General features: G+C 41.1%; 2 protein-coding genes and 1 long non-coding RNA gene across 3 annotated transcripts; 1 reads left to right on the top strand and 2 right to left on the bottom strand.

Moving 5' to 3' along the window:
• Nucleotides 1-255: 255 nt before the first annotated feature.
• LOC130135369 (uncharacterized) lies at nucleotides 256-3,941 on the bottom strand. The gene is made up of 2 exons (XR_008814781.1): nucleotides 3,241-3,941; nucleotides 256-678 (listed from the first exon to the last, which is right to left on the bottom strand). It is a non-coding gene; the product is annotated as an uncharacterized LOC130135369 (long non-coding RNA).
• A 7,657-nt stretch (nucleotides 3,942-11,598) lies between these two features.
• Nucleotides 11,599-14,818, top strand: LOC115683143 (protein argonaute 14-like). The gene is made up of 4 exons (XM_030607574.2): nucleotides 11,599-12,182; nucleotides 12,913-13,150; nucleotides 13,779-13,872; nucleotides 14,370-14,818. Exons 1-4 carry the CDS (start codon nucleotides 11,683-11,685, stop codon nucleotides 14,651-14,653), a joined length of 1,116 nt encoding a protein of 371 aa, XP_030463434.2. The 5' UTR covers nucleotides 11,599-11,682; the 3' UTR covers nucleotides 14,654-14,818.
• Nucleotides 14,819-14,978: 160 nt separating this feature from the next.
• On the bottom strand, nucleotides 14,979-19,229 carry LOC115683144 (uncharacterized). Its single transcript, XM_030607575.2, has 9 exons — nucleotides 19,071-19,229; nucleotides 18,895-18,956; nucleotides 18,645-18,720; nucleotides 17,636-17,675; nucleotides 16,812-17,056; nucleotides 16,578-16,641; nucleotides 16,107-16,198; nucleotides 15,778-16,011; nucleotides 14,979-15,448 (listed from the first exon to the last, which is right to left on the bottom strand). Exons 1-9 carry the CDS (start codon nucleotides 19,092-19,094, stop codon nucleotides 15,290-15,292), a joined length of 996 nt encoding a protein of 331 aa, XP_030463435.2. The 5' UTR covers nucleotides 19,095-19,229; the 3' UTR covers nucleotides 14,979-15,289.
• Nucleotides 19,230-24,688: the final 5,459 nt, after the last annotated feature.

Genomic DNA, 24,688 nt, shown 5'->3' with positions numbered 1-24,688 from the left:
TAATTTGTTCCATTTTCAGGTCAGTGCTTGCTACCACTATATCTTTCTCCTCTCTTGCCAAATTCATACTTCAGCTAGTAACTTTCCTAGTGCATGCCCTGTTGTGGGTTGTGTCGCCCAAGTAATGCTTGAACATTGCAAGCACTCCTATGTTTAGTTGTCACGTGCTTTCTTGCAACACAACAAGCACTCTTTCCAATTTTTCATTCGCTGAATTGAGCACTCAAAACAACCATGAACTCGTTGCCTTAGAGAACATGAGAAAGGGTATGTATCACTTACACGATAAAGGCTGATATGCAGAAGCAAGTCATGAGGGCAAGAAGTTTTCCTTGTCCAAGTAAATTTTCTCTGAGGTAACCGTAACTACTAAACCAGAAAGCAGCAAAACTGTTGAGCCTGAAGGGAAGCACCCATGCAATGATAAGGATGAAGACTCCTGTGCAAACCGGCAGATCACACTTTTGAGATCAGGATAGAACTTGCCACCAAAGACAACAAAAGATCCAAACTCATTGTTATACCTAGAAATTCAAGGAATTTTTCATAATTAAGCCAACTGCGCCAGCTGATCTTGTTAACATGATATTTGGCACCACGTGTGGATGAGAACACAATCATTCGACCATTTGAGCTGGTTTTCATCTGCAACTGAATGCAGAAATGCCTCCAAAGTTCCTGATGCATAATCAGAAGAGATGTGATGTAAGCATCTCCATGACGGTAGAGTCAGACAGTTTGCTTTTCTACGAACTTCAGATCGCCACCCGACCAAATGACAAATTTCAATTTCTATTTAAAAATCACTTTGCACCATATTATAGTAACTTATATAATTTAAACAGTATATAGATGGATATCTCGTTTCTGCTCTGATATAAGCTGACAAAGATGTTCAGGAAAATGAAGCAGTTCAACCTATACAAAGAGTCACAGAATGCCATATGTATGATGATTAATTGGTAGAAAAGCCAATTAATTGTTCCTCTAAATTTGTTGGTAACATGTCTCATTCAACCAAACAAGCAGTAAAATGCCTAAAGGGACAGTAGAGAGGAGGAGAAGCACAAAGAGATTATCCTAATTGTTTAATTTCACTTGCTCTTCACTATGATGATTATGTATGCAATAGCAGCAAATCTTGGACCCATATTTAAGGAAAAACCGTCACTAATCATTCATAGCCAAGAAAACATCCAGCAGTAGTAGCGGACAACTGTTGGTGATTCTTCATCACTCCATTTTTTACTGTATAACAACCTTATCACGGAGTAAGAGTAACTTGTGCCAAAAGCAATAAATATAAGACCTACAAGGCGTGTAATCAGAGATAAATATGAGAGAGAGAGAGAGAGAGAATTCAAACATGATATTGCCACCGGTTTTAACAGCTAAAACCATTTTTTTTTTTGGTCGGAACAGCTAAAACCTTATTAGTAGTTTTCCATGACACTTTTAACTGATGAAGAACCTGATAAGCATATTATGAAACCTGGGTCCTCATTACTATCTTGTTCAGACATTCTTCAAGTCGAACAATGTATGATAGTACAGCAAATCATGGTGTTTGAGTAACAAGAAAAAAGGAAGGCACGAGACAACTAGGATGCAACTTTACTGGATTTCGTGTAAAAGATCAGCCAAAAGAGTCTACCTAAATCATCAATTTAAGGCATAAAAAAATATAATCAGTAACTGACTAAAAGAAAAGCATCATTGCCTTAGTTAAGGTAATTTGTTATACAAGCCAGAATTACAGATAGGAACAAAGCTAAGAGGCCTACAACTGTAGTTATATACTGTTGTGCATCTATTCGATGGGCCAAAAAATTGGTCAAGTAAACGCTCCAACCACTTAGAATTAGGCCAGGGGCATTATGCAAGTCTTATTTCAGCGTGTGCTTCATTGTGCATAGATAAGATAATAAAGCTGCAGAAATCCTTGTTGATGTTTGAGAGTGTACTGACAAAGGAATAAAGTAACTTTGAAACAGCTTTACTAATTAATAAGCACGATGTAAAAATGAAAAATCATGCAATGGAGTAGAAATCACAGTTGAAAACATGGATAAGCAGTCACTAATTTCTCGGATCTGGACTACGGACACCAAATGGACTCATTAAAATAAGCTCATGTCAATCAAATTAAACCCAATTCACAAGAGTTCAACCGAAACCTATTTAAACTAAGTCAAGCCCAAACCTATTTCAATCTAGGTCAAGCCTATATACACTAAAACCAATCTTGACTTGCTTCCGCTAAAACCATTCTGAGGCATTTTCCTTTCTATGATAATCAACATTGAACCCAGTTTTTCCTTTTCATTCAGCACTACAGTATTACACTAAACACTCTAAGCTTACTTCTTTAATCTATCGTCTTCCTCGTAACGCTGAGAGCCCACCAGGCTTGACTTGCCAACTCATGACCTTCAAGTCTTACGGTTTAAGATCAACATACCAAAATCTCAAGCCACAAACATATAGACTCCACCAACGAACCCTGACATTTGTCACCGGGAATTAACGCCGATCGCAATTGAGCACCATGGGATTCGTATACTCACCATTCATCATCGCACATGCAACGAGAACATTGAATGAGCATTCAGCATGTAAAAGCAAAAATGTGACCAATCACAGAGAGAGAAAATGATAAGACTCAAAGTATTAGCAACGCCTTCGAATACTCAACTCTACTTGAAGAGATTCATGAGTTATGGAATACCGTTTTCATTTGCCCAACTAACAGCGGGATTCTTGTATTATTCAAGCACCCACCGACCGAATATAATAATGAAGGTTTGATAAATCAACCACAAAGTTGGATTCAAGAATTTTCAAGTTTCGGTTTTGGGCATGAAAGTGATAGTATGATCAACGAAAAGACTATAGTATGGCTGTGAAAGGTCAAACACTGGGTGTAATGAACGATAAACTCACGTTGTGAGATGAACATACATTCTGACTTCGTTTGAGCATTTTATCGAGCAGATTGTGAGCGTTTCATCCAGGATACCTATATCCAGATCAAAGACAAGCGATTCGTTCCCAGTCATCACAAACAACAAAAATCTGGTTCGGATCATCGCAACAGCATCAATACATGTTCAAGACACTAAAAAAGCTTCAATTACAACCGAATTTTTCACAAACATCGAATAGCGTTCATGGCCTCGATTTCATTAGTTAGCAGCAGAGTCAGAGCAAACACGGTTTGAACAAGAACAGGGTCGTTACCTGCGATGATTACTGATCAGACTCGAATAAGATGACCATCCATGGGAATGACTTTCAAGTGCAGGAATCAACAAAACAAACAGAGAATGTCTCCACTCGGGCGCTCTAGCCATTGCGACCGCGAACAGAGATGATCAGAGTATGTTCGGCGAGCGAAGACGTTATTTGATTCTATGGCGGCCATCGAACGGTGAAGAGCTCGAATCTTGACAGAACTTGATCAGGCTTCAACCACGGACGTTCTCTCTAAATCAAGTGATGAAGCTCTCTCGGGAGGAGCTGTGAGCACCTGGTAGGGAGTGAAGATCTCCTGTGAAGATTTGCTCGGCGATGAAGTCGTCCTCGAATGCATTGGACCGTAATCAACTGCACCTTGGACCGAATCTTCACCGGGGGAATAGAGAGACGACCTCAAGAGCGCTGGACAACAGCAGACTAGAATCTGCGGGGAAATCGCCGCCAAAAGAGGAGGAACCGCAACAGGGATGGAGGAGCGGCGAAGACCCGAGGGCGAAATGGACGACTCTGCTCCGCCGTGATCGGAACAAACAGCCAGATGAAGAAGCTCGATGGAGGAGGAGCACCTGTTGAATCCTTTCCTGCATCTTCATCGTCGATCGTCGCCGCCGTTGAAGAATGGTTCCTCTCAGCACGTCGAGCAACCACTATGTATATAGTTGTAAGACCAAATCAAAGCTTATTTAACCCAACTCCAATATGTAATAAACGTCAAGGTCAAATTACATTATATACTACTTTAATATAATATTTTCATAATAAAAATGCCCATTTCAATCAATAGTATCAAAGCAGAAATTAATGATCTATTTCATTGGTCAATATCGTCGAAAAACACACTTCAGTAGTCTATTCCATTGGCCAATTTCATCGAAAAACACACGTTAATGATCCATTTCATTGGCCAATCTCAACAAAAAACACATCACATTTAATTAGCAAATCTCATGTTCAGAAATCTAACTATGATCACGGATAATGCTCCGTGAAAAGGCGATCAAGATTCCCCATTGGCAGGTCTCCACCTACTATGTTAAAGCGTGGCACAAATTACCACAATGATATCCTATACTAGTATGCATATTGACACCTAAATTTTAGCTAATTATTTAATAATCATTGCATAGGAAATTAGGGATTAATCTCTAACCCCTAAATAAAAATATTAAAATTAGATTGCATAGCATGTAGTTTAAAAACATATAGTTTAATTACATTTTGCATTGAATCGACAGTGGTGAATGAACCTGAATCAGTCACGTAGATTGAACTTACATTACATGAGAAATTCGGTCAAGCCATGGGAGGTATAGTGATTGAAAATCAAGCCCAGGATGAGAATAATTAAACTTCAATTGAGTGGGATTTAGCCCGTCAGAGTTAAAAAAAAAAAAAAAAGAAGGGCTTTGTGATTAAAAAAGTGCCCATGAAAATTAAGCCTTTTATCGGAAAAACCCATAATCAAGAATAGGGAATAAAAAACCTAATTTGCACTATAAATAGACCTTAACTCTTCGCAATTTGATGGGCCACACAATCCACAGTACGGCCATATTATTGAGAGAAATCACGAAACACAAAAACAGAGAGAGAAGAGAGTGTGCGGCCGAGTCCCTCCACAGCCGCGACCCAGCCTCCTTGCCGACGTCGACCTCCCTTGCAGCCAAGCTCCTCTGCTACTGCTGCTTTGCGGATCGCTGCACCTAGACGACCAATGAAGCTGCTGTGCCGTCGCTGATCGAGAAGCTCCAGACAACGTGCTCCAACCCACGTGTCCAGCAGCCGTCATCTGCCGCCCTTGTTCCGCCCAACTTAGCCGTGACCAGCACAACCCGGGGTCGCCTGAGCCACCGTCATCATATTTGAGAGCCAGCGAGACTCCTACGGAGTTCCATCTAGCCCGACGGTGCCCTGGAGTGTTTTCTGATTGTTCCAGCAACACCGGCTCACCCAACGAGCTCTTGTGGTTTTGTTCTCATCCTTTCTTGCAGGATTCGCCGACGTCCAGCAAGGCCAGAATCTCTCTACCAACGTGAATATCACGTCGGTTTTTGCGGCTACCGCTTGCAAGCCTAAAGTCTAAAGTCCAAGCCGCATCTCTCGTTGCCCCGAAGGCCACAAAATTGAATCATACGGCCACAGGAAGCGGAGCGAGAAAAAGTATAGAAAAAAAAAAGGGGCTTTCAAGGTCTTGAGCGGCGGCACTTGGAGGACTTCTATGGGATCAACGTTCTGCTCATTGGAGAGCATACACTTAAAGGTCTTCACGGAGCACTACACACAGTCACGCACACAAAGGGAGAAGACGACCGCGAAGACTGCTTCGCTCAACGCCGCAGCAAACTTCCAAGCGATTTCATTACGTTCTGACGGGTTTTCCGGCGATTCCAGTCGTGCTTGCTGTGACCAGACCAGCCATAGAGTGATCCCCGCATCCACGGCGACGTCCTCAGGCCAGCAGTGTTCCGAGAAGTCAGTCCGCTGCAAGTCCATCAAGACGACCACTTGTCTTCACTGAACCAATCTTTGGGACAAGTCCAATTGCGCGTTGCTGTGGTTGAGATTCCTGGACGCTGTGTCCGCTGGACAGTTGTTGCCAAAGTAGAAAGAGAAAAAATATTTTATGTGCATGTGATGACTCGTGGGTGAGGTGGCGAGAAAGAGTGCATCATTGAATCATTCACAAATAAGAAGAACGCAAGTGTCCAGGACCGACAACTCCTACAAACTCCAGTCAGCCGTGAGTCCCGTGACCCCCTTTCTCGTCAGCTGCTGCCTCTACGAGCAACGCCACGAGCTGTAGTCCGAGAAGTCCACGCCGTAGGTTGCCCCCTTACGGCCGAGCACTACCATCGTGCATCGCCATCCACGGCTGTGAATCACCGCCGATACGCCGCCATCGACCGTCCCATCCGCAATCCCTATCCGAAGCCCAGTTCAAACTTGGAAGTTATCCGCAAATTAGGTTAGAACATTATCTGATATTGTTTCAAATATTTGATTGCCTAATTTGATTGGTTTATATGTCTTCAGTGGATTAGTTGATTCTTTTGAATGATGTGTGATATATCCGTAAGATTTTAAAACACCCCAAGTTAAGAAACTTTCTTAACTTGATAACGTGCTTGGACGACTATCCGATCTCAATCGTTACGTAAAATCGTTATTCTATCCATAACTAGGGGTGTCAATAGGTCGGGTTGGGTTTCTATGATACCCGACCCGACCTGAATCACGAGGGGCGCATACTTTCTCTGACCTGACCCGACCCAAAACGCATAGAACCCGAAGCGAAAATTCGGGTCGGTCCGGGTCGGGTCGGTCCGGGTTTTCGGGTTTGCGGTTGGGGGAGCAGGAGGAGGAGGTGGGGAGTCGCCGGAGGGAGAGGACGGCGGTCTTGCGCGGTGGCGCCTCCCCGAGCGAGGAGGAGGTGGGTAAATTGGGTTCTTAGCCCCGGCGGCAATGGCGACGAAGGACGGGTGGGTGAGGACGCCGATGGCGGAGGACAGGATGGTGGCCGAGCTCCCGATGCGCCTCGGGCGGGATCCCCACCACCACCACGCCGCATCCGCTCCCCCTCTCCTCGGCGGCGGCGCGGTGTCCCTCTGCCGCCGCCGGGTGGGGGATCCGGCGATCGCGCGATCGAAGGGTCCTCGTTCTGGTGTGACGCCGCGTCGCCGGCGAAGAGGTGTGGCGACTCGGCGAGGAACAGCCCCACGACCCCGCTCTCGTGGAGCGCAGGGACCGCCTCCTCCTCCGGCACCGCCGACGGGCTCGACGACTCCAGCTTGCTGGTTTGCGGCTCCTCCGCCTCCACATCTAAGGTAATCTCTCTCTCTGTCTCTCTCTCATTTGGCTCAAGCTGCGCGGAAAGATGCGTGCGTGTTCTTCGATTGGTCGTAGCTCGATGAGCAGCAGCTCCCGCCGATACCCTGGCCATAAAGCCGCACCGTTCCTCCTTTGACTCGGCCTACTCCGCCATGGTGAGAGAGAGAGAGAGAGAGAGAGAGAGAGAGAGAGAGAGAGAGAGAGAGAGGCTGCGATGGTCTGGTGAAGGAGGAGGAGGAAGAAGAAGAGGCGAAGCGAAGAAGAAGAGGGAAGAGAAGAGGAGGACGAGGAGGACGAGGATGCGCTAGGGTTTTTTAAGTCACGGGCTGGCTGTCAAAAAAGCCCGGCCCGGACCGACCCGGCCCGAAATAAAGATAATATTCAAAATTTAAAACTATTCCCGATCCAGAGGAGGCCCGCCCCGAAGAAGCCCTAAATTTCGGGATTGGGCCGGGTCGATCCGGGCCGGGCCGGGCCGGGCTTTATTGACAGCCCTATCCATAACCACTTGGACACAATAATAGATTTTATTTGTTCCCAAATTTAAATGAATAGTATTCCATCAATATCCATAATCACATGGATATGATCGTTGGTTTATATCGTTTTCCTAATTCAAAAATGCTAAAACAAATCTTGCGGATTGCATGGATTGGTTTCGACGGTGGTGGTTCTCTGTTTATTTGATTTCGTTTCCTTTTAAATAAAATCCGAAAAAGATTAGTTAGAATTTGAATCAATTTTTTTAGATAAGGATGCACGTTTGGGATAGATTTAAATAACTTTGTTCGAATAAGAATGGGATAACCTAGATTTGCTAGACAGATAGGATAATTTTCCAATTTAAATTAGGATTTAAAGTAATTTATTTCCTAGTTTAGGTTAGATATTATTTTAGTCTTGATGTTTATTTAGGGTGATTTCTAATTTCGAATTTTCATAAAAAAAAATACCCAAAAAAAGAGTCACTTTAGTATAGATTAAATTGTCTTTTCTAGAATAGATTGCATGATAATGTAGGCATTTTTTAAATTCCGAATTTCATTGAAAAACACCAAAAATACTTCATCCCCCCGTCATTAGAGTTAGGTCATTTAATCGCATGTCATGTAGTTCGCATGCTAGGTTTAATTAATCGCACGTCATACTTTGCACGTCATGACATGTAGGTTAATTTTCATTTGATCAAAGAGAAAACCCAAAAAAATACATTGAGTGAATTGCTTGGTAATTAGAAATCATATTAGGATTATTGATGTGATTTTCTAGATAACAATGCAGATGCTTACGTTGCTTTGTGATACATTATTCTCCTAATCTAGCAATTTATTTACTGCTTTTGTTATTGGGTGTTACTTTGGTGGATTGTGCACCCGCACGATCACCCCACATGTGGATCCAAACTGCCTGCTCAAATAAAAGAAAAGGTACCGAAAGGGCGTTAGAGTAATCTAACGTAACCAAGTCCTCGTACTCATAGTATTTGGTTCGTAAGAATAAAGTATATCTCCCTATACTTTATTTGAGTTTCTAATCAACCCACCATAAATAGATTAGTGGCGACTCCGAAATAAATTTTTTCGCATGTTAACAACTTGAACCATAAGTCACAAATTGGTAGGGTTTGGAAGGGCCCGAGTTAGGCTTAGACTTAATAATCCATTAGCCGAACCCATAGGTCGTGCACCGCGGGGAAATAGAGGTTGCCACAATGTGCATACCCACAACCCCTCATTGGGTTCACAGAGATACTGAGCATCAAATACTTATCCACGACAATATCATCCACAATCCACAAAATCAAATCCAGAAAACATTTCATAAATCACAATATGGTTCTAAAACCATTTCATCATCCATTTCATAAATCACAATACGCTTCCCAAACTAATCATATAACCTTTTATAACTCAATTCATCCGATAGAAATACTTTTTCGTAAAGCGTTTCTCGTATCATTTCATAAACATAATTCACAAATTGATATATATATATATAATCTTTAATAACATCTTCTATAAAACGTTTCTCAAATCATTTTAAAACTCGTTCCATAAATCAATTCGCAACATAATGCACATATATCCGTTAACAATATTTTTCTTACAACCATTCTCAAATTGTTCTCAAATATCAAAACGTAGTAATTGCCCGATCTAGGATTTTATTCAACAAATATGCTTTAATAACTCATACGATACTCAAATACTTATCAATTTCAAAACATGAATTTATAAACTCAAAGAAGAGATAGCACTACTCTTCTGGGAATGTCTACGATCAAACGACAAAGATTACTCAATCCGTTGAACTCGCAATCCTAACAAATAAGCGAGAAACAACGTTGAAATCGAGTAAAACGCTACCTCAACTACAACTCGGCTAAACTAAGTTGAGCCGCTAACAAAAGACTCAAAGGCGCCCACAAATTGCTCATTCAAAACGATTATCCAAAACCATCCACAACACGAAGCTTGAACGCGAAATTTGATCGCGCCATAATTCTCTCCGCCGAACCCAATTCCAAGCGAGCTTACAGTTAAAATGAATATCTTTTGAAGTAATAGAAGACCCACCACTTGGCCGTCTCAAAATCGAGCCGAAAACCAACAAAAATCTGCCTAAAAGTCACTGGTCGAGCATTGTTCACCACGCACGCTCAACTTCAAAAATTCGTTACGGGCAAACGGTAAGTCCGAATCGAGTTCCGTAAAATTCATGACTCCACGACACCCTAAACTACTAAATCTATATATATACAGCTCAACGACTCAAAAATCGAACTTCGTGGCTTGATTTTTACTAAACTCCAAAAGTGTGCCCTAATTCCGAAAAATACTCCGATTGGACGAACAGGAGGTGCGAGTACTTACCAGGCGTTGTGATATGAAGTTGAATCAGCTTGCCGAGGTCCACGAGGCATTTACTCGCGAACTTTTTCTTTTCTCTTTTCCTTTCCGTCTCCTTCTTTCTTTTCTTCTTTTTCGCTCTTTCCTTTATGTTTCTTGGTTGCCGGAACTCTCGGCCCCTTTTAATATGAGGGTTAATACCACCAAAAACCCAAAACTTGTATACCCGTGATAAATTTATCATAAACTAATTTTTTGACCATGAAAAACCCCAAAATGATTCATCGGTGACAATTTTACTCCAAACTAATTTTTTAACCACCAAAAACCCTAAACTGGTACATTTATGACAAATTTACCCTTTGTTAGTTTCCGTAAAATTTTCCTATCAAATTGCTGAGTTTGATGACACGCGGTAGTTGACGGGTGTACTAATTTGGGGTTTTACTCCCTTATTTGTCACAAGTTTACGAATTTGTGGTTTTTCATGATATTAATCCAATTTAACGGAGGGTAAATTTGTCACAAATGTACCAGTTTGAGGTTTTTAGTGGTAAAAAAATTAGTTTGGAATAAAATTATCAGAGGTGTACCAGTTAGAGGTTTTTCGTGGTTAAAAACTTAGTTCGGGATAAAATTGTCACAGGCGTACTAATTTAGGATTTTTCGTGGTAAAAAAATTAGTTCGGGATAAAATTGTCACATGTATATCAATTTGGAGTTTTTCATGGTATTAATCCTTAATATGAAGATGTCCACTGTTTGCTTCTTTGTTGACTTTTCAGCCCTTCTTTTTTTTTTTTTCCTAAAAAGTCCAAATATGACGGATTTACGGCTTAAGCTTTTGATATAGTGATTCATGGCCGATGTCTTCAAGGTCCTGGAAATCTGGTGTACTAGTTGAGAATTCGTTCGCAAAATTGCAGGAGGGAAAACGAAGAGCTTGAGGAAGAGCTCTGGTTCGCAAAGCGCGCGAAGGAAAAAGAAAAATAGAAATACTAATTTAAGAAAAAGAGAGAGAGAGAAGAGAAAGTGGGCTAGAATAATAATAGGGAAAATAACACAAACAGTTCTTGAACTTTGACTCAATGTGCAATTTGGTCCCTAAACTTTTAATTTGTTCAATGTAGTCCCTGAACTTTTACCCAATATTCAATATGGTCCCTGAACTTTCAATTGGTTCAATGTGGTCTCTGAACTTTTGGTACATGTTCAATATAGTCTCTGAATTTTATAAAAATGTTTAATGCAATCCTTACATTAATTCAAGTTCAAGGACTATATTGTATATTTTCATATAGTTCAGGGATTAAATTGAACATTTACTAAAAGTTCAGGGATCAAGTTGAACAAATTAAAAGTTCAGGGATCACATTGAACATTAGGTTAAAGTTCAGGGACTACATTTAACAAATTAAAAGTTCATGGACCAAATTACATATTAAGCCAAAGTTCATGGACTGTTTGTGTCATTATCCCATAATAATACTAATTGGTAAATGGACTTAATAATCTGAATCGGGTCGAATATAAAAAATCCAAAATTATCTAATGGACTGAGTCGGGTTCGAGTCGAGACTGAGCCGTGCTGAGTCCATCAAACAAAATTGTCCCGAGTCGCATGGGAACAACATTCGACGATAAGACCGGTCGGCCTGTCTGCACACCGTCTTCTTCTTCTTCTTCTTCTTCTGCTTCTGTCGAGGTCTCGACATTCCGCTAGACAAAATCACCGAGAGACGGAGAGATGGGCGGCGGAGGAGGAGGAGGGAACATGCTGAGGCCCGCCGTCGGCCGAGCATCCGCCAGGAGCGGCGGCGGCGCCGGGCTTCGCGAGCCCTTCTCTGCTGCTGCTGCTGCCGCCGCTAACCCCAATTCTGCTCCTGCCGCTCCGAATTCAACGTCGGCGAAATCTGCCGCTTCTCCTTCTTCTAAGAAGCAGAAGAAACCCCACAAGCTCGATCCCTCTCACCACCGCCACTACTCTCTCTCTTCTTCTTCTGCTTCTGCTCCTTCCTCTGCCTTCAACAATCTCCCCTGGCCTCCTGCTGCTGCTGCTGCTGCTGCTACCTCTGGCGTCATACTGCCCACTTGGCCGCCGTATCCTTCTGCACCCCAGCACGACGATAGTGAATGGGTATACGTGGATGGGAATGGTGAGATTGCAGTTGAGTATTTCGATGACCTCGTTCTCGGTCCTGTTCCTTCCAAGTGCGAGGTCGAAAACGCCGTCTCTGCTCTTCAACAGTGAGCCCCTCTCTCTCTCTCTCTCGTTAAGTGAACAGACATAACGTTGTGAGCTTCTGTCTGATTTGTTGCCGTAGGTTCTGGTCACTTGTCTTCTAGAAATATCCCGCTCTCTCATGATGGCGAGTCTGTTAGTATTTCCTTTTCATTTAGTCGAAGGTGCCTTCTTTCTGGTTGTCGACAGAAAGCAGGATTATCATCATCGATTCATTTCATTGTGTCTGGACAGAATAATGGACTAACACAACGCGCTCCTGACTACTTCCAACAGATAAATTCGTCATACGGGTTTTTATCTTCAGGCATTGCAATGTACTCCATTGCCTAATCATGTTGGTGTCCGTAGAAGAGGAAGTTACATCAGCATGCATTTTTTCCAGTTTTTACTGTTCCGTCGTCAAGTTGCCAGTGACTTCATCACAAGTTCAGCTTCTTCCAGGCTGTGCTATTTTCTACAAACCTGTTTATTTGGAAACTTGAGTTCTATGAATTGAGATTACAGAGCTCGGATGGTCTTGACGAGGAAAGATGTCGATTAAGCGCTAAATTTACATGGCTTTTCTCTTATAGTTCTAGTCAGTTTCTATGATTGATCTTATTAGTGTGAGTTCTTCTTTCGGTATTGGCTTGTAATTCCTTCATATGAAATCGAGATCTTTTACTCTCTCCTGTTTAGCTTTGACTTGATCCAAATGCCAATCATGGTGATGAAATGGTTTTGATGTCACAGGGTTTTTGACTCCACTCCCTATCCCCAGATCAGGGATAGATTTGGTCTTCCGATGGATAAGCAAATAGAAAATGAATCTGAAAGCCAATCAAGTTTATTGGACCAGAATTCTGGTGTTGGCTCAGAGCTTGGCCAAGTTGACACTGCTAATGCATCTGATATAAGAACACTGCATCCTTATGGGCCTGAGAGAGTCTATGATGCTTTTGATATGTTACGGAATGAGCCAGCTGTTCAGGTGATTGTTACTCTCTCTTACACATCACGGACAAATAATTTGATTTTAAGGATATTATTATTGCAATATTATATGTTAAAAATGAACATCTCTTGAATAGGTCACAGAGTGTGGAATTAAGTAGATCTTCTGATCACAAATTAGATGTTTGCAATTGGACGCAATTAATGCATATACTCATGCTTCTGGAATCTCTGGATCATATGTTTAATCAGATCCTATTGTATTCTATGGGAAATTTAAGCAAAGATTCTGGAATGTGGACCATTATAGTTTTCTCAAACCAGTGATAGTTCTAGTGTGTTTACCCTCTCCCTTTTTGACAACTTCATCCAATGTGCCTTCTCATGCATTGTTGAAAAGAATTTGATTTATCTGTTTTATAACGAGGACCATTTGATTTAAATCTAGAGTTGAAATTATGTTGTGCATACTGATATATGGAGATTCTAGAGATAATGCCATCAGTTCTTAGGTCCAGCGATTACTTATCATCGTCATGTGATTCTTTTTCTTTCCACTGTGCGTTTTTCTGTTGGCTGTGCAACTTTTCGTAAACCAAAATGGGTATCTATCTACCTGTTTGCGTTATCTGCAATATAATTGACGTTCCCTCCTTTTCTTTTAGAGAATGGTCGTTTCATTATCCTCAGATAGTGCTGTTTGGAATGCTGTATTGAACAATGAGGTGGTAAAAGAGCTCAGGGAGTCATATCATGCAGGTTTGTTTGAAATTTCATGGTTATGGTTTATGGGATTGGTCTTCTCTGTGCATTGAATCCTAATGCCTAACACCATCCTGTTGATGTCAGGAAGGAGAATATATTCTCCATTGCAATATTACTAGGTACATAATATAAGGAGAAATAGAATGGAATCAATGTTCGGAGCGGAAAACTTGGCAGTTTGCTTCTTCTTTTTTTTAATCTTAAATAGAATTCTGCTCTTGTTGGGACAATATCAGTTCCAATCATCTAGGCCTGAAAACATCTGAAGGGGAGACCAGGGAGTATTCTGATTGAACAGGACCCTCCACATTTGAAAAGTTTTACAGCAGATGCCCTCATGACATTTTTTCCAGCTTGTAGGGTGTCATTGCCATGTAACTTAGATCGTAGGAATTAGATTGCTTAATTTTGTGCTTATGAAGGCTTGAGTTTTTATTTTGACCACGGATGTAAAGTTGTGTAGTTTTGAAGGAATTTTATGGTATATGCAGCTGAAAGTGATGGCCATCCAGAGGAAAGTCCGAAAGAGAGTCTGGAAGGAAGTCCAGATAATTCTAACCCTATCTTCAATGCGGTGAGATGGTTGTTTGACAGTACAAGGGTAAAGCTCATGGGAATGATGGAGAGTATGGCAAACCTACGTGGAAAAATCTTCAAGCTGCCTGCTGGTAACCCAGAGAGAAAAGATCTCTTCGGAGAAAAGCTGAGAACATCATTTCTCCTCTCAATCGTGGTCCTGGTCGTTGTGGTCGTCGCTCGAGCCCGCAGAGGCTGATCAATCATTTGCCGACATGACTCTGTATGAAAGTAATGACTACTTCCCGTATGGTGAGATGTTTGTGGAGTTTATGTTCACTCGAGAAACTACCATGGTTCTGTACAGTTGGACTATATCCCTGCATGCTTTTACTTGTAAAGCAGTGATGCGAGGTTTCTTTTACATTTTCTCTAAACTTGCCTTGGGAATTAGGTGATTTGCTTTTCATGCTTAATGGTTGACAGACTTTAAAACCATTGCACAAATTGCTCGATCACTTACAGGCTACATACGTCCTTTTACTTGGGTCCTTTTCGTTTCAGTCATAGACAAGTCGCAAGAATTTGCACAAAGCAGTCTATAGATGGTCAAAGATCAAAGTTAGCAGAGCACGTTGGAGCTATTCTCCTTACAGATTAATTCATAGGTAAGTACTGTTGATGCAAAAAATTTTGATGTTGCTAGCTTTTCCTTTACATGAAAAATGCTCAGAAGTTCCTACGAGGAATAATACTTCCCAACTGCAACTAACCCTTTACAAGCCAAAGAACCTAAGAATCCTACTTGGAAGATTGAGCAAGGTTGTATATGCTGCGACCCGGCAAGATATTGACAATTTCACTCGCTCCCACTTCGTGTAGTTGTGTAGTCATATCATCTGGCATCTGTGTTGTCGGTACAATTTAACAAAGAGTCGATATCAGGAGTTATGATAGCCCGTTTTCCAAGTTCCCCTAGAGAGCAAAAATGTTTATCGGCAGTGTTGATTGCAGCAACATCCTGAGCAAATATACAATCTGATCCAGGTGAAACCTGCACAAAGAAAATTTATATAAAAAAAGGGAACATTCTTATGCAGCAACACCCAAAAAGTGACAAATCCAAGCAGATGGATTATATTCACTACCACAAACTGCACAATTTCCTAATGTTCAGCTTCACACGGTTTCATAAGAGGTGACTAATTATTAAAGTTAAATGAAGGCACTTCAAATAACAAGTTTTCGGAGGCAGATGGAAGGCGACGTTTTGATAAGCGACTTGTCCTTCGTGCCACTGAGAATGGGCAATGCCTACTGCACACTATTCACAGACATGGTTTGAGACAACTAATTCAAGCCAAGCGAGTGTTTATGACTCACATCGTATAGCGTTTCTCCTAGCTTCAGCTTGACAGCTCCGCTTTTGTAAACCACCAGTTTGCCCATATATCCCCCTGATAGATCTTCCAAACGGCAGCCTCTCTCTGAAGTATTTGCACCCGATGATGCTGAGCTCTCAGCTTTCTCTTTGCCTTTTACACTTGTTGGTCTCTTGACCGACGGCAAATTAGGAGGAAGCTGAAAGAACATCATTTTCCCACTCCCAAACCCCTCCTGCCATTAATCAATTAAATTTAATGATTAACAAAATGAACTTTGTATCAAAGGCATTCAGTTGGTCGTGGTCGTTCAATAGCCGGAATACCAACCAGAAGACCAAGATCTGAAGCAGCATTGACGATGCCCTCATCATACTCAAAGTTTCTAGTAGCCTCTCCAAATTCCTTCTCATCTAGAATTTCTGCATCAGAAACAAGCTACAGACATTCAATTAAAGGAAACAAGCGCATACCAAAGTGTGTGCTCCCAGTTCTAATTGTAGTACAGATAAGGTGACAAACGTCAGGTTCTTATTTGTCTGTCATTGCAGCCAGCCAAAAAGCGATAGCTCTGTCATGAATTACCAAGCTGTGCACTCATACTAAACCACACAAAAGAACCTTGCCATAACACACATAAAACCAACTGTATAATACAAGTGAAGACTGAAGTGACCTATATTCCTTTTTTGGCCATCACCGATGATATGCGTGACAATCAGAATTATTAGATAATACATCCATGGAGAGGCATGTTCTTGGTATTTACTGCCACAGTCTGCCTTGCATCTAGAAGCATACCTGGGTTTCCTGAGTAAGGCCTTCTCAAAGGTAGTGTCGTTGGATAGTATGAATGGTGGAAATCCTGCCACACATCAAGTAAAACCATAATCTCAGCACATAGTGCATGGTTGAAAGTGAATGCATTTTTTCGGAGTGACACTTTATGTTACACATCATGCTTGATTTCAAATATTCATGCAGCAACATGACAAATTGAAAGGTCTCAAAAGGGATAAAAAATAGTTTGCGTACCCATGGTTCTTTGTATTCTTTCTTCATCTTCTGACGAACTTCAGCACTAGCATCTTCCATAGTTGCATCAGTTGCATCAGTCTTGGCAACTATAGGCGGAGAGATAGCTCGTCCCTTGGCAGCAGCATAACTTTTCAGCCTAGGACCACTGCTTTGATCACTTCTCTCTTCCTTGGGAACACCATAGCTCCTTATGGCTGAGGCAGATGATGGAGCTCCTGGTCCGAACGCCACTTGCGCTGACGCTGTAAATTTCAAATTCCTAGATGAGTGTAAATCTCCGGTATAATGCTTTTAGTTCAAATAGATGAAGTTCGGAATATTAGAACTACAATGCGCATCTCCAAAGAGTAGAATGACCTAATGAATATGGTTAGTTACTTCATCAGATGACGAGCTACATGAACTACTTGCTATTTAAAAGGAAATAACAGTGAGCAGTGAATTCATCACAAGCCAGAACATGATTCATCATGGTGCAGGTGCAGCAGTTGTGCAATTACTATTATCCTAGCATCTATCCTATACACACTTGGTTCAAAGGAGCAACTCCTAATATGTAAAAATGGATAAACATAAACAGAGCATATGGCTTGCATGATAACAGGTCAGCATGAATTTGTGACTCCGGCTATCACTTGTACTAGTTTCTACTATGAGAACCATACAAAATGAGGAAAGAAAGCCATCGACGAGACAATGCTCAATCTGAGAGCCGACACACAAATCAACGCGACACAACTATTCGTTAGCAGCAGATTTGCCACAAAGAAGAAGGTAAAAAACAATGGTGATATTATGCAGAACATAAGAATAAGGATTACATTTATTTTCAACTCTGGCTCCTTGTCGCCCAAAATTCTCCTGTAAACACATATGAGAGAGCAATTAGAAAGTTTCCCCCTCAAGTGCTAATTCCCTAAGAATCAAATCATAACATATGCACATTTTCTGGTTGGAAAGGCATTTCTCACTTTGATCTGAGAAATAACAGCATATCATCGCCAAGGACATGTGACTACCCTCAGGCTAAAGCAATTCTGAGTGAGACAACTTATTCAGAGAACAGAAACTGACTTAAATTTTCCCATAGATGGAAAAGGCAAGCAACATTTGTCAGAACAGAGGGTTCCTGATCTTCTAACTCATTCAACATTTAAAGGCAATCTCAAATCTAACGACAGGTGAGTACTGGTTAGAAATGTGTTCTAGCTTCAGGCCGGCAGCCATTAACAAACTCCGACAAGTAAGTTCCCAAAATACCCAATACCAATTGGAGTTGCATAATCTTATTTCTAACGCCGTAGGCGAAACAACAAACGAGTGCATGGCCATCTAGCTAGACGCGGCTTGATTGTTACTGTTATATTACAAATCGAACAGCTACTTTAGTCCACACATCAACTCTTGAGAAGGTAAAACAAACATTCATAGCAGATAATTAAGTTATAAACACATATGCAAATCAGTTTGGCAGGTTGGCTAGCGGTCAGCAGCCAATCATAGGGTGGGTTATGGCCCAAGGCAAGCTGTAGTGGGCTTGGTCTCAACTCTCCATCCATGTCTGTCGTTTTTCAAAGGTTATAATTTTTTGGTTTTGCAGAAAATAATATCTTAACCCCATTTCCCTCTTGGAGAAAAAAATGCATCTTTACTCCAAACCACACAATATTCAATCAATGGCGGAGCAAAAACAATCTCTAGATGGAATTATATTTAAACATCCATCCATCGCCATCATCGCTCGGCCAAAACAAGTATAAAGAAAGAAAGAAAAAAATACCCTTTTTAAAACAAAGACGAATAAAGAAAAAGAGAAGGGAGTTTCGTTACGTTGAAACGGCGTAGCAGCATCTGGGCCTCCGCCTGTGCCGCAGCTTCCCCGTCTCCATCTTCCCCGTTCACCTCTCTGCCATTCCCAAGAACCCAAAACCCAGAATTCAGAATTCTTCATCAGCTCTCTTGTTAAACACAACACATTCCAAGACGAAGACGGATTTCACAGCACGCAGTAAGCAAGAAGAGAGACCCAAAAGTGGAAATGCGAAAGAAAACATGGGGGTAAGGCGACAGAGCAACGTACGTTTTGGGCGAGACGGCCTGGGGCTTCTTGCGAGGTGCGGGAGCTTTCGGCGCGAATTTCACCTGCGCGCCGAGAAACCAAAGAAGATGAGCGGGAGCGAAATCGCGGAGAGACGAGCCTAGGATCGAGGACGAAGAATTCCACCAAGGACACTCGAGCTTGGGGGAGAAGTGTACCTTTCTGCTCTTGTTCTGGTCCATGCAAACAGAAATGTCCGGCGCAACTCTCGCCGGAGGAGGAGGAGGAGGAAGAAGAAGAATTCCGGTGAAAAACTAATCGGAGAGAGTAAAACGAGAAGGGCAGGATTCGATCTTGCGATGCCTCGCCGCTGTTGAACTGAAGAAACCACTGAGCCAAACGCCCGATTTTATGTCGTTGCCCTAAGATTTTATAATATAAAGGATAAAGCCCCATACATAGAATTGACTAAATATAAATATAACATTTTTTGTTAACTGAGACCAATTATTTTGAATGACACAAGAAATTATTTTTGAGAAAATATTTTTCAAATCGTTCAATTTTCGCGAATCAAATGGATCCTTAAATAAGCCAAGTCCATGTACGCTCCTCATATATGCATTTGATTAATGATCGTCAACTTTAGTAATTCCAACCGAATTTCTTCCCTCCTTTTTTTATAATAGATACATTTTGACAAAACAGAGAAAAAAAAATGACATCTCGCGACAATCAAACGATGTATGCAAAAGTGGTCATGTGTCCATCATGTTAGTATTTTGTCGGAATATCAACCAGGTTCTAATCGAAGTCCATGAGTTATAAAAAGAAAAAGGATAGAGGAATGATTATTCAGTGCATTGAGTGAATGAAATCAGAATTCATTAAGCTGCTTATTTTCGGGGAAATCTTATACAAGACACAAGATTAATCATTTGGTATTATACTTGGAGTTGGGGGAATATTGTCCAAAAAGTCATAAACCTATTGTAAGGATGTCAATTCAATTCTAAACATTTTAATTATGCTAATTTAATCCTAAACCTTTTGACAATTTGCCAATTTAGTCCTTAACTTTTCAATCATGCCAATTTAGTCCTAAATTTTTTTAAGATTTGCTAATTTAATCCTAAACATATTATTTGGATATTTGGCCAAAAGGACTTGGCGAATCTTCAAAAGATTTGGCATTAAATTGACACAATTGAAAAGTTTATGACTACATTGGTAAATCATTAAAAAATTTAGATTAAACCGATACAATTAAGAGGTTTAGGATTGAGTTGGCCTCCATATAATAGGTTTAGCTCTTTTTAAGCAATTATCCCTTGGAGTTGCATGTGCTCATTGTCTGAATCAAGATCAAACGAATTCTGCAATTTTTCATTCGTTGATTAGCTCCGGCGACACACACCCAGCTCCATTATGATCCGCCACAGGCAATCGGAGAAAATCTTTTACGGTAGGGGACCAAATTTGAAGGAGCTTCATATGATAACGAAAGGAAGGCTAGCAGCATTCTGTCGTCGAAAAATTGGTGAACCCAACGGAATCAAAGCTTTACGGGAAATCTCGTCGACCTAATTTGCTTGTATCTGGCTTATCACGTTAGAGATGCATATGCACATTCGCTCACTTCAAGCCTCAATTAAAACTAAAAAATACCAGTAAAAATGGGACTAAGCCTGGCAGATTTACTTTCTACTTTCACGCAATTTGACAAGCTTTGATTTCGATGGATTGTCCCGAGGATAAACAAACAAGCACCACCACATTTGGCCCATTTGGTTCAACTTTCCAAATGCTACTAGGGAGAATGCAAATACCTTTATGTTAAAACCCCTTTGAGAATGTAAATGATGTTTGGTAAAAAATCCTTTGTAAAGATATTTTGGCCTAAGTATTATTTGGTAAAATTTTTTTTACAAAAGGGCTTTGGAAATTATCTTTTTTATTAAAAAAAAAAACCTACCATATCCTTCACCGAAGCCGACAATGGCCTACAACCGCCGACAAGCTAGATCTGGCGTCGACGGCAGTCACCTGAGGTCGGGCGATCCCCGGCGAGCCATATCTGCCGCCATCACCCGAGCGACCCTCGGCGAGGGTCACGCGACCCAGGCGTCGGCCGCCTGAGGTTGAGCGACCCAGGCGACGGCGGCCTGTGGTCGCGCAACCCAGGCGGCAGATGGCCTTGCGCGACCTAAGCCAGCAGCGCCTGGGCGGTCGCGTGACCTCAGGCGGCCGTCGCCTGGGTCGTGTGACCTCACCGGCCTCTCGTCGGCTCGATCTGGCGTCGGCCGCCCTCGCCGGCCTCCCTCAACAGCCGCCTCACGAAGAAAATAAACAGTAACAAGAGGGGCAAAATCGGAACAAGCCAAAATAAGTAATGGTAATTTGAGAACAAAAAATTTGGACTTCCAAATGCTGAACCAAACGGTTCAGCATTTTCCCAAGGGGCTTTCAAGGTCAAAAGCCCCTTCCAAATGCTGAACCAAATGGGGCCATTGTCGCGCAAGGCATTCCCCTGTAATTTTTTTATAGAATTTTAACATCCCAAAAAGGATAATTCAAGCAATTTCGGATCTCCAATTTCTCAGCACAACGTATGCGATGCACCGCCTGAGATCCATCGACACCTGCATTGGGTAAATCATCTAAGGTCATATGTTGAATAAGTTGAGAAGATGCAAGGTACCACACCATAATTTGCTCATTTGTCGCTTCAAATAGAAAATGAATGTCGGGATGCAGAGCCCCAACCCTCCTCAATAACCGTCGAATGGGCCCGTTGATCGTAAAACCTTAGTTTTTTGCTATTATGACACTGTATATGAGTTTTGGAAAATTGCAAGAAGTTGCGATACGTTGTGACCCAAGTGTCCATTCCTCGGAGGACCATTAAATTGCCCACCGCACGCCCAGAAAAATCCATTGCTCCAAACACCAGGGTCAGCCTTGAAGCAAACATCCCTAGAACAGAGCATGCTACACGACCAGCGTTAGGCTTGACGCAATCAAGGTCGATTTACTGTTCAAGCACTCAACAATTGTATAGACACTGTGCATCTGGTCAACCATCCATCCATCAGTTGGATCCCACTAGATCCGACTATGACCAGAAGCGGCCAACTTCTCAAAGTAGCGTGTACAATTCTTAGGCTGAACAAGTTAAGAGCAAAATCTTAGCAAGTCAACTGACAAATAGTCTGCGAACGGGTAAATCCATTGGCATCACAACGAGCAACGGACAAGATAAAGAGCACCCATATGCGGCAGAGCCTCAGACTCCTTCGACGAGGGCCACGGATACTGTATCAGAGCAAACAACTCACAAGCCCATTTTATGTCAATACGATAGTAGACATACAATTTGGACAATAAAACCTGCAAGAGATGAGTCGGAGATCAGGATTAGGACTAGCATATCTCCTGCTGAAGGATATGATTTCTCCTTAAGGAGAAGGAGAAATCCTGAGATTGATCTGCGGGAATCCTGGATCTGTGATATCTACAAAGGAACTATTCATCCAACAAATGAAGATTACGGTGACCTTGTTAAGTCAGTTAAAACTCAACTAATACCAAACCATCACTGCCATCTACACTGCCTATTCAAAGACCCTATGCTCAACCCATCGATAACCAACCACCTGGCAATCCATTGTAATCTACATAAAATTGAGATGTCAGATTAAGAGACATCATAAAGTAAAGCTATTAAAATTCACAGAAGATGAAGAGCATCCGCACAATTCGGAACAGGCTCATCAGAATTATCTTAAGACCCAAGCACCAAAATTAACTGTGTAAAGCATAAAAGTATCTCCAGAACTGACTCTACCAACATGCCACATGTAACAATAACAAACACCCACGAGCAGCAAAACTAGCACCTGAATAATAAACTAAAGAGCGAGACCACGCTATAAATGCAGGGCACCAGAAGAAACTTTCCACTTAATACTAGTTGTGGATCAAGGGAAGTCATAACAATGCGAGCCCACAGTTATATCCATTCTGGATGTCTACAAACATGTGTCAACTAAAAGCCAAGTCGTCTAATTCACATTCTTGAAAAAAAATATAAACACGAGGAGTGCCATAAGGTATCTGCACCACTACTTCGTTCCAGTATCACACTCCATGTTAAAAAAAAAAAAATACTCCCTATGTACATGATAATGATGTTTTTAGTTTCTCTCACAACTAGTTTTCATGTGCAATTGGTTTCATTTCTTGTACAACATTGTAAGGTAATAAAGTCATAACATTATTTGCACGAAAAAATAAACAAACGATATTATTTTCTTTTTGAATCTTTATTAGGTCCATTAACATAACTCATTCACCATTGAATGGTTGACACATAGAAGAATTCGGTTTAAAAAAACTAACTACAAACACACATGTCAATCACTCAACAAAAGTATACGGTTTATTTACACATGGTAAACTGAATAATAACCCATTTGTTATTTTCTACTATACAGATTCTCTTCACAAAAGAAAAGATTAGATAAAGATTTTGCTATTTTTTCAATAGCTGAAAACAAAAATTTATTTAAATTAAAAAATGAGAAAAACAATCAAAATTCCTCACATAAAGTGCAAGGATTGATTGCACTATAGGGACAATTAAGTAATTTTACCAACTGCACTTTCTCAATTTCCTTCACTTAAATTTCCTTTTTTTCCTCTTTGATTTACAAATAGAAAAATAAGTTCATAAGGGCATTAACGGTCAACGCCAAAGTGAGACAAATGGGGGTTTTGGCTTAAACAGAAAGGTTTTATTCTGGAACGTGTTGAAACATCAACAAGAGATAATTACCTCCACCCAGAAAAAACAAAACCTTGTCCAAGAAAGTCAGTTTATTAGGGTAAGACATTTTCGTACTTCCAAAAGTATATCGAAACAACAAATGGCTCAAAATTTTCTATAATAACAAACAACTGCAAGGCAAATTGCTTAAGTTCCCCTTCTTATTCTTAGTCTTTCCTTCATTGAGCTCTTCAACAAAAACAAACGATGATTCCCACATGCTTGAATAGCATTAACCAGACCACCAGCTGTATAAATCATCCTTTCCATTTGATCTATCCCAGAACCTTATACGGGTAAAGCCAAGATGTGAGGTTTTTCTGGATCTTGATGACATACTTTTTGGAAAGTGTTTTGTATCTTGTGCAGGTTAAATACGTCAATTATTTTCCTCGACTTAAAGAACTATGTTTTCCATCTATTTAGATTAGGCCAGTACTTAAATTTTCATCCTTATACTATGCACTTCTTCACTTTAGTTCCCCACCAAATGTTTTGCCATCCGATCAGTCCATTTTATTACAATTCTGGCACCAGATTAAGGACCAAAATGAAGGCAGCCACTAAGTATGGGGAATTCAGTAGAAAAATTGGTGAAAGACAAACATGAAAAAGTGGTAGGACAAGAATGGAAATGACAACTTATCTAAGAGTCGAAAGGTGTACTATTCCCTAATATGTGCGAAGAATCAATTTTCTAAGTAACGATGTTCATTATCTACAAAGACATAAACATGTGCCTGACACCTCAATTCCTCCAAGTTAAAAAGATCAGGAATAAATGCTATTATAGGCTATGTAAAGGATGCAAGACATCAGCAACTAAGATGTGAAAAGAGAATATACCTTCGACTTCTACGGAGAATGACCATCTCGAAAGATGTGAAAAGGGCACACATCAATGTCTTCAAAGGCAAGGTCACGAGATAAGATATGGTCACCGCAGAATAGGCATCTTTCCTAATGCAGAAACAGGCTAAACTAGGCAAACAAGTCATACAAAAGCAG

Source organism: Syzygium oleosum, unplaced genomic scaffold (assembly GCF_021117445.2).
Source record: "Syzygium oleosum isolate NSW1041296 unplaced genomic scaffold, Sole_v2.1 Sole_v2.31, whole genome shotgun sequence".
In the NCBI taxonomy this organism is placed as follows: Eukaryota; Viridiplantae; Streptophyta; class Magnoliopsida; order Myrtales; family Myrtaceae; genus Syzygium; species Syzygium oleosum.
The sequence above is the reverse complement of the archived record's forward strand: the minus strand, read 5'-3'. Positions and strand labels throughout refer to the sequence as shown.

What these genes read in the sequence shown, in the direction of transcription:
- LOC115683143 (XM_030607574.2), top strand. Translation starts at nt 11,683, where the DNA reads ATGGGCGGCGGAGGAGGAGGAGGGAACATGCTGAGGCCCGCCGTCGGC. An exon ending in GCCGTCTCTGCTCTTCAACA is followed by an intron (nt 12,183 to 12,912) that starts GTGAGCCCCTCT and finishes TTGATGTCACAG; the next exon opens with GGTTTTTGACTCCACTCCCT. An exon ending in CAGGGAGTCATATCATGCAG is followed by an intron (nt 13,873 to 14,369) that starts GTTTGTTTGAAA and finishes TGGTATATGCAG; the next exon opens with CTGAAAGTGATGGCCATCCA.
- LOC115683144 (XM_030607575.2), bottom strand. Translation starts at nt 19,094, where the DNA reads ATGGACCAGAACAAGAGCAGAAAG. An exon ending in TGCTGCTACGCCGTTTCAAC is followed by an intron (nt 17,676 to 18,644) that starts GTAACGAAACTC and finishes ATGTGTTTACAG; the next exon opens with GAGAATTTTGGGCGACAAGG. An exon ending in CTTCAGATCTTGGTCTTCTG is followed by an intron (nt 16,012 to 16,106) that starts GTTGGTATTCCG and finishes GATTAATGGCAG; the next exon opens with GAGGGGTTTGGGAGTGGGAA.